The 10,042-nt window shown below is 38.1% G+C and overlaps 2 protein-coding genes across 4 annotated transcripts in view; one reads left to right on the top strand and one right to left on the bottom strand.

Annotated features, from left to right (window-relative positions):
• Positions 1-302: 302 nt before the first annotated feature.
• On the bottom strand, positions 303-3,902 carry svip (small VCP interacting protein). 2 transcript variants are annotated; one of them, XM_018666417.2, is made up of 4 exons: positions 3,229-3,756; positions 2,886-2,936; positions 1,872-1,985; positions 303-1,766 (listed from the first exon to the last, which is right to left on the bottom strand). In XM_018666417.2, exons 1-4 carry the CDS (start codon positions 3,289-3,291, stop codon positions 1,752-1,754), a joined length of 243 nt encoding a protein of 80 aa, XP_018521933.1. In that variant the 5' UTR covers positions 3,292-3,756; the 3' UTR covers positions 303-1,751. The 2 variants fall into 2 exon arrangements, with proteins under 2 accessions (XP_018521933.1, XP_050929285.1); XM_051073328.1 differs by lacking the exon at positions 303-1,766 and adding an exon at positions 2,387-2,433 and having other exon boundaries at positions 3,229-3,902.
• A 5,358-nt stretch (positions 3,903-9,260) lies between these two features.
• ano3 (anoctamin 3) overlaps positions 9,261-10,042 on the top strand; it is a 32,934-nt gene continuing 32,152 nt past the window's right edge. For both annotated transcript variants that reach the window (XM_018666434.2, XM_018666433.2), the window contains exon 1: positions 9,261-9,439. In XM_018666434.2, coding sequence (XP_018521950.1) covers positions 9,280-9,439 — 160 coding nt within the window. In that variant the 5' untranslated portion in view covers positions 9,261-9,279. The remainder of the gene's footprint in view (positions 9,440-10,042) is intronic.

Raw genomic sequence — 10,042 nt, 5'->3', positions numbered from 1 at the left:
TTCTTTTCATGATATTATAAACTGGCTCAGCTTTTTATCTTGCCTTTACCAAAAAATTAGTTTAAATACAAAGACATCACATGTATGTACCCATTCTGTTTTATATACTTGATAAAATTTGCAACACACTGCAGTTAAAATTAAAGTTTACTAATATATATTTACACATTTACAGTCTTCAGTTGTTTCAGGTTGTTGCAAATGTTATCACTGATCATTTTAAGCAAATCAAAATCTTACCTAAACTTGGATCATCTTTCCATTAAACTGTAATTCCACACATGAAACCCACACACAAAGAGTAGCAGAAACGTGATTTATTGTAGCAAATAACATTGGCTTTCCTGTTCTACAAAACGGCGAGAGCACCGGAAGCATTTAAGGATCAAGTGAAGGCTATAAGAAATGCACTCAATTAAGCAAGTCAAAGTATAGATCTCACAACATACACACTTCACTTATTCTTTCCTTCAGTTTCTTCACATTTCCATTGTGGTTGACATGAAGCTCTCCCAACATAGAATGTAAGCAAGCCTTTTCGCTGTTTACCAAATGTTGACAAACCCTGTGCAAATAGATCTCTAACAAAAGCTTCTGTTTGTCATATGGCAAGTCTTAAACGCATTTCATATCTCATTTAAATTAAGCAGGCAATACATTAGTGTTTTGCATACATTAGAATTCAATACAACAAACTTAAATTGTGCAGAGAAAAAACAAAAAAGGCTCTATTAAAGGAGCAATGTCAAAGGTCAGTGCAAAGTGTAATAGGTCATGTGCGGTGGTCATTAAAGGTGCATTTACTAATTTTGACTTTTACTGACTGAAGAATGTGTTGTTTTACATTATTTTGCATTATCTTGTAGCTGCTGCATTAGCCTGTAGTTTGTGCTTACTGAATGAATCACCAAATTAGCAACTAAACAACACTGTGCCCACCCAGTTATCAAACATATATTCTCAGCACAATGTCAACAAGGGACTCCTGTGTGAGATGCACAAGACAAGGCCCCAGAAACAGGTGAAAATGAAGCACTGTAGCACTGTTTGCACTAGCCTTTGTGTTTCCAACAAATAGAGCCCTGAACAAGGTGAAATAGGTGGTAACTGGATGTTTATTACTGTACACTAATACTACGATAAGCACACTTAAATTTCTTCGTAAACATTAACTGTGTTCAACTTGTGAAATGTGTCATTTTGCATAATGGGTTTTTAAAGAAGTCATACAAAAAGTAATGTGGCCATTGACGGATATACAGTGAATATTAATTCTTGACTGTGGAAACCAACAAGAAAAGTGCAGTAATGAAGCTTAAGTTACTAGTGTGCTAACAACAGCTCGTCTTGATATGACAACAGTCACCAGAGATACAACTTAACTTTACTATTATATTAATGTTATGTAGTGTAAGTCACTTTAAGACTTTGTCTAATCAACTGTCCGATAAAACTAATGCAGTATATACTTGTTTGCACATTACTGTTTACTATCCTTGTCTAAAGGTCCAAACAGGTTTGTGTAACTTGGCAACAAAATGGGTTAATCCTGCTGTTCTGTCTGTATGCACTTCAGATTGTTCTGCACAAAGATGAACAACTGTAGCTGTTTTTACATTACAACAAAATAAGCAAAAAAGAAAAAAAAAAAGCTGAACAATGGACAGCAGTTCGGACATCTTTCAAGTCATCTTGCGGCAATACTTCATGTTATTTTGGACTCCAGGGTCAAGACTTCGGGCTTTTTACCCTCATCCTACCTGCCACTACAGGAAACACAAATGTTCAGTTTTCAAGAAATGAAGTTTTCTCACACACACACACACACACACACACACACACACACACACACACACACACACAAAGCCTACCTTCAACCCGCCGCCACCGGACACAGAGGTGCTCATCTCCTGTTTCTCTGTCTCTTCCTGTTTTTTCCTTTTCCTTTCGACAGCTTCTGGATTTTTAACACCCCTGTATGCTGTCTGAAAACACAGTGGAGAATGAGTAAATGCTAAAAGGCAATAGCTTCATTAAAAACAGGTTTATTCATTGTTTGTATGTTTAAATTCTATACAAGCAGCCTTTTAAATACATGCATGTGTTTCAAAAGCATTTTTTAATAAATTGTATTACCACAACCTTTTCAGAAAGCACAAGGCAACTAGTAAAAGAGCATTCAACTGCTGCTTGGGTGGTGCTACACTGGTACCGTGACTGTGTATTAGGGCTCAGGACTTTCATCTGTGGTAGTAAAGGGGTGAACTGTCAGGGTGTCAATTTAAAGACAAAAAAAAACTGTGACTTAGAGCAGAAATATGTGGTGGTTAATCCAAAAGTGTCTCCTGGCCAAGAAGAGGATTCATTCTGGTCTGTATCTACTTACCTTGATACAACTTTAGCATGGCTCTTACGGGTGTGCAAGTGGCTTTTCTGTACAATAAAAAGTTACTCACCACACTGTCAAGTGCATCTACCTTGAATGGGGTGTATGTATTTATTGTAGTTACACTACACTCAGTTACCAGAGTATTAGATACATCTAGATAAAACTAATGTAGTCTAGAACAACAACCCCACAAAAAATCCTATCTTTATAAAGATTATAATGTTCAGTCTTTGATGAAAGCGTTGAGATTTTTTGGTCATTTTTAGACTATTGTTATGTGTCCTGATGTTGTATTGTGTTGTGCTGAGAAGTGTGTTTAATTAATTTATAACACAATACAATTCAACAACATCATAAACTACAGCCTGCAATAAATACAATCTTTATAACGATAGGATTTATGGCTCCCGTGCTTGAATACATTAGTTTTAGCTACATGAAAGTATTGAGCACTTCACACATAGACACACAGACAAACCAACCATTTAAAACTTACCTCTTTTTGTCTCTTCTCAGCGGCCTCAGCTAATTGTTGCCTCCTCGTCTCCTGTTAGAAACATAGAGAACTTAAGCTAACACTGTGTGCAGGCTGCCCTCGCTCAGTTAAACGTGTTGGGCCTGGAGCATACTTGACATGCCAATATTTACCGAGGCTAAACACAGTCAACACCTCCTAAACATTACCAAGTACGGCCTATTGTTGACCCACTGGTGACTGACCAAATTCAAGCAGGTGCCAATAATGTGCGTGGTTTTAAATGTGAGACTGGTTACAAGCGAAGCATTATAACTCTTTTAGTGACACACCTGATTATAAAAGCTGTAGTAAATTAACTCACAGGATCTGGAGTGACAACAACGTCGTCCGCCGCTCCGCCAAGGCACGGTAAGCACATCCCCATACTTCAGTTGTTATCCCAGGCAGCAAAAAAGGCAACGTTTGAAAGAGTTATAAGTGTCTTGTTTTAGCCTAGACAGCTACCTGACTAGGTGGTAAGCCCGTTTAAAACTGCTGGGCTGATAGTTAAGGCAACAGAAGCAGCGGCTTCTACTCCCTATGGCTATTGTTGGGTCGTCTAGCATTACGTTACCGTTAGCTAACGGTAGCCTCTCTTGGCTACGGTAACGTTAGCATCCTAGCTAACAGCTAGTAACCGCTAAACCACAAGCACAGCTTCTACTGCAAGCCGCCTAATAAACTGTTTCTCCTCACACCTCTTGTTTAATCGCATCGGCATTTGGAAAATAGCTGTTTGAGAGTCAGACGTCTGGGCCAAATATTTTTCCCTCTGAGTTTGTTTTGGTCTGAGTTCAACTGGCTGACAAATCTGGCCAGGGTGTGTTCAATAGCGTTAAAATTAATGAACAACCTCGACGGTTTCTGCTAGCTTGCTGGAGACACAAAAGTAACCTAGTAGTAACCTGCCATGTCACCATTCAGAACAATACGAGGCCACTACTGATCCTCCTGATCGTCCCCCCACAATTAATGAATCGTAAGTAGTAGTGTGACTAGCCTCACTGCGTTAAAATCTGTTCATTGTAGTTCTAGTTTGTGTTGTGTTATTTTGAACATAGCTCAGTGTTAAGGGTGGATACAACACATCTGCTAGCTGGTCCAACAGCGCCACCGTGTGGCCAGGGACGAAACCAACATAAAAATCACCATGGTAGTCATAATGCTAATACTACTATTCCTACTACTACTATTGCAACTACTACTACAACTACTATTAGTAATAATAGTAATAATACGTCCATGGCTACTGTATACAACTGCAGTCATACAACTTTACAACAGGTTTATTGGATGTGACTGTTAAATCTTCAAAAATAGACTATAATAAGGTATAATATGGGAGCCATTCCTCTCGTTCCTCTACGTTTAATACAGAACACTTTAAAGTATTATGACAGACCCAATTCCTCACCTGCCTTCGGGGTCCAGAGAAAATGATATGCTATAAATGATAATAGACTGATCAGGTAGAACATTTCTCTTAATATAGCCTAAGGCTAAAATCCGGACTCGCACGTTCTAGTATCCATTTACCCCACGACGATTATGTTACAAAAACATACTGAATATGAAATGTGCTCTTTTAGTACATTAGAAACAGCAGCCTTAGAACTTATTTTTCTCCCCTACATGTTGTACAAGTAACTTTTTTTTGGGAACTTCTCTCCCATCCCATATATCTGATTTGGTTAATCTACTTAGCATTATAGGCAAATGCCATATTTATATCACGGTGGAAAGGCTCAAAACCCTCATTAACTTTGTTTATGACTGCTTTTGTAAATGTAAATCCCCGAAAATCTATCACACATAATAACAAGATAACATAATTGGGGAAATGTCTCTGTATTTATGATTTCAAATGACAGGAAATGGTTGCTCTGGAAGACATTACGATGGCGTTGATGATTTGTCCATTTATTTGTGAATATACTAATATCGCGCTCGTGTTGTCTTATTGTAGCTTTTTGTTTTTTTTGTTTGTTTTATTTTTTTGTTTGCTTTTTTTTTGGTGTGTATTTTTTATTTATGTATTTAAAATAATAACAATTAGAAAAAGCGAATCTGTCACATGTGTAATTTACCTACATGGTGACAGATTACACCTGTGTAAGCCTTCAAATTTAAGTCAAACCTCCTTTTACCAGAGTGGATATCCTCTTGTCATAATTTGTTGTCAGTCACGGAGACTAATGAGAAAAGCCCCTCGTGAAGTGAGTGATGCTCTATACAGCAGTTCCGTCCAATCAATATTCTACAATCAATAGCCTGGGAGTTTAATGTTGTATAACCCGACAACACTTTAAACTCCACCCATCCATCTTCGCTGCACCGCTCGGGCTATTTCACAGCTCAAAGGTACTGCACTGTGGGAATGACAGGTTCATGAGACTCCACAGCTTTTGTAGTTGTAGACAAGTTGTCAGTCAGGGAATTATTGATGGGGGATTTCTACTGAAGGCACAAGTGCATGCAATGGAAGTGAAGGTGTCACAGGCTCTTGGCATCTCCTCAGGTAGGTTTGACTCACTTCTGAAGCAGGCACACTGAGTTATAGTAAAACTAAAAATGATTCCACAGGTATTGAATACTGAATTTGATATCTTATTTGCCCAGATGCATGTGTTAAATGGTTTGTTACTAAATGTTCATACACATTTATTGAAATACGATATTTCAATAAGCTGTTTAGACTCTTGTGAAAATATTCACCTTACGTGTTGGCTCTCTGACTTCTTCTGTCATGCAGTAGAGTGGAGTAAAACTGCACTGATGTTTAACAGTTAACCATTACAATGCTTCGTCTGTTATTGTAAAGATTGTTGCAACAAAAACAACTATGTAGTGGTGGGTGTAGCTGAAACTATATGATGAAATCTGATGCTTTAGGGCTGATTTATTTATGAAGTGGGATATTGAATGAATGAATGAATGAATGAACAGGGAAGTTAGTGAAGGCACATTACCCAATGATTGTTTTCTAAGAAGAGTGCATGTGGATGAGTGCACATGGATGATCTGTCATTTTCAGTTAATGAGAAATAGATTAAATTCTCATTTCTGTACATTAAATATAATAATGATTATGTAGAGAACTTTGGTGTATGATGTTCATTTTTATTGCTTACATGTTTGGACAGCACTCAGGAAAGCTGAAACATCTGTGGTCAGCCACAGTCTGGAGACAAGGAGAGCGTGACTGTCTTCTAGGGAAATCTAGCAAACATGCCCTGTGTCATTCAGTTTAATGAGCTATCTACTGCATGAATGCTGTGGCTTTTATTAGTAGTTCTGAATCATCGCTGCCCCAGGCAAAGATGAAAATGGCAAAACTGTTATTTATTTCCTAATAGCTAATAGGACAGTGTTTTCATCTGTGTTGAGCCATGTGGATAATGTTCATGGGTGTGCAGAGACTCTGAGGGGGGCACGGGGGCAAATTGTGACGTGGTGGTTCTGCTGGAAGCTGGGTGAAGTGTTTACCACTGTATAAATCATCAAGCGTTTGAAGCTGGTTCAGGTCCTTCAGTGTGTACCCCCCTCACCTCATGTTTTTGGTCACCCCTCACTAATGACTTGTGTACACAGAGCGGAAATGTCGAATGTCTGCCTTTTTCAAAGAGAGAGTGCTTCTCCCCAGGACTAATAGGGGAGTTGTGTGCAAAAAAAAAAAAAAAACTCCCATGGAGGAAAATTATTAAAATCAGATTTTAAAAATTCTACATCAGTCTTTTTATGAGCAAATTTGCAGAATATTGTATTTGTCTACTTTCTGAGCATTGATGGCTCATGGAATAATATTATAGAACTAAAAAACAAAGTGAAATGTATTAGCTGTGTTCACGGGTAACTTCTATGGTCTTATATTCCACACTAAATCGCTACCATAGGTTTCACTTATTTGCCAGAGCCAGGGGAATCTGCATCACTCTGCTGAACATCAAGATCCTATTTCAGAGGGTTTCTTTTAGTTTACATTTTATTTACAACCATGTTCATTCTTTAAAATGTTTACAGGCTCTAATTGTTGTTACTTAATGCTTCATCTGAGGGAGCCCAGTGTTTTATCTGCACTCACTGGAAGTATGGAGGCAGCTCAGTAGTGTTATGATTTTACGGAAATATTTGTTGCCTTAAGTGATCACTACTGACTAATGTAAGCTGTTTAAAAGACATAAGACAAACAGACCAGCTTGGAATTGCCATCATGTAATGGAAATACTGCTGTATAAATGCCCACCAGACGTGATATATACCCCCTTCAGCTTAAAGGTATTAAGGTCATAAACACTGATGTCCTTTTATTCAATTAACAAGTTGCTGGCAAAGACATCCACCTGCAGGCTGCACTCAGACTAAATTATATTTGTTTTATCAGCAGCTGACATTTCCATGTTATAAAGTGTTTTTGCACACACACTAATTATGTTATGCCATGCTTATCAGTAAGCCTAAGATGAGTTTGTGATATTTAATGCAAAGTAGTCATAGTAATAGTATTTGCCAGATGGACTGGCTGTGGTGCTAAAATGTTTGGATAGGTTATACTCCTACATGGTTAATGGAGTCACACTTTCCTCAACATCTCATCATAGATTCACGGTTACTTGAGAGTGGAGTCTAGTGACCCTCAGCTTTGAAATGTATTTGTTTAAATAAATAATCAATGTGCCAGGAAGTTCATACAGGAAGTACCTGCTCATCAATCGATCTATCTAATGTCTCTATACTTTTGAAAACTTAAGGACAGTATATTACTGCGCTTAGACTACACAGCTTTAATGGACAAAGCTCATTTTAAGGGAAAGTGATTTTCTTCTCTGACCAGTTGTCCTGAGTTCTGGTGACCTAGATGCAGCAGTTTCCATCTCGGTATCATGATCTTGATCTTCCCTTCAAGGAAACTTTTTAATGGCAGTCTTTGTGTCTGTCAGTGAAACACCACTGGGAGATGAGAAGTTGCTCTACTGTGGAATCACTCAAACACCTACTCCTGTATTTTCAACTGTACACCACTCCTCCATTCTTGTGGGTTTGGAGTATAAAAGCCCTTTTGATATTTAGCATCACAATAACATAATGCACGCACCAGCATGTCTGGCAGCCATGTGTTGTTCTCTCGTCTCCTCCTTTGTGAAGAGATGCTGAAGGGAGATGTCGCTGTTGAACCTATAGTAGAGAATAATTTCTGAGATGTAAAAGTACCTCTGAATGATGGTGAGTCATGTTGTTTGGACTCCGAATGCACCCCCGCGGCTCTTCCTATTGGTCTTAGTGAAGCTGAATGCGCAAATGAGGGAGTGAGCACACATGAGCACACAATGAATGAAAATCTCTGACTGTAGAATATGTATGTTGTTTGTCCATTGTAAACAAATTAAAATGCATTATTGTGTACTAACCTCAGCGGTGACCTATGTGGGATTCAGAGTGGTCGCTTCTGCATTATGTAATAAGACAGTCACTACAAAATAATGGCTCAGTAGCTACATGCAAAAAGGCTGAACTTTGACATATAATGTGCATTTAGCCATTTCTAGTCTTATTGTGCTGATTAATCCCCCTCTAAACATCCACATTCTCAGAAGAGCTGACATTTATTATATAATACTGTGTTGGATGACATGTTGACACGTACAGAAATGATTTAGAGAATGAACAGTTTATTAATATAGTTCTGATAATTGACATGAATTCATATCAGATATGTGTAGTTGAAGAGAGTAATGTTACATAATCATGTAGGCCTCAGTGTGTAAGACATTATTGAGTCAGTTAAGTCTCTGTGACAATTTTCATCATTCTACTTTTACTAAAAAAAAATAAAAAAAAAAGAAGAAGAAAAACAGTTTACATTTTGATGGAAGACGAACTCCATGGTAACAAGGCTATAATTTAGACAAATGTTTATTCCAGAAATCATTGATCCCTCAGCAGCTTAACTCAGTAAGTCAATTATGTGTAATTAGTTTGTACTCTGACATTATGAGACATATCTGTCAGTTTAAGCATTTTAATGGTTTTATCTAAGCTGATCAGATGAGTTACACAGTTGGTTTTGGAAAGTCTTAATGTTCCCCATTGGTGTCAAGTCACAGAGGCTAAAAGGCCTTCTAAAAAACTGTTTAAAAATGTATGAATGCAGTAACAGGAGAGGGATAATAAGTAGACAGCTGGACTGCTGTCATCACCTAGAAATTTTACAGACTGGAACATACAAACTGTTACACTGTCCCACTGATATATCTCAAGCAACTGGTATTAATGTTTTGTATATAAGATTAAAAGTAACAATAGCAATACTTTATTAACATACTCTGATCATCTGTTGTGTCTGTGTTTTGCAGAATCATGTCATCAGGACAACTGTATGTTCGTGCCCCTGCTGGAGAGTCAGACGTCCAGATCCTCTGGAGGCGACAGGCATGTTCCCATCAATCCCACCATCAGCCACTCAGCATCCTGGAGCTCCTCGCTTGCCAACAGTTTCCACTCTGGAGGCACAGAGACAGAGACCGACCAGCACTCCAGTGAGTTTGCCAACAGCACTTGTGAATCAAGCTGAAAACACTGCTCCTGCTTGTTGGGTGTATTGCTGCATAGCTTAATGTCCATATAAAATATTAGATTAATATAAAATTAAAGCTGCCTCCTGAATAACAATGGACGTGCCTTACCCTTTGGATAGCTTACTGATTCTGGTGTCATGAGTTTTAAAGAGGCCATCAATCACTGTAGTCTTTGTACTGTGGCCACTGGACATCAAATACACTCAACCACACAGTCATGACTGGCTGTGTTTACAACAGTGTGAAGAGGAAAAATTCAAACCCTCAGTCGAATTATCTGCTCTGACCTTTCATAATAGCTTCATCAGCAGATCCCTCAGTAGTAATTTAGTCGGGTGTCTTGATGTTAGATGTCATTGTCATTCAGGGTGAGCAAGTGGAGAGAATTCTTTGAACATTATGACAACACAGATGTGTTGAATATTAAGGGACATGCTGCTGTTGCTAATTTAAAGAAGCCTTTTACCACTATAAACTAACTGCACTTATTTTGCAGTAATATAATTTTGACCACTTCTTACTGATGGACAAAAAAAATGTTTTCATTTTGCTTCCTCAAATCGA

Source organism: Lates calcarifer, linkage group LG10 (assembly GCF_001640805.2).
Source record: "Lates calcarifer isolate ASB-BC8 linkage group LG10, TLL_Latcal_v3, whole genome shotgun sequence".
In the NCBI taxonomy this organism is placed as follows: domain Eukaryota; kingdom Metazoa; phylum Chordata; class Actinopteri; family Centropomidae; genus Lates; species Lates calcarifer.
This window is presented reverse-complemented; position numbering and strand designations above follow the sequence as displayed.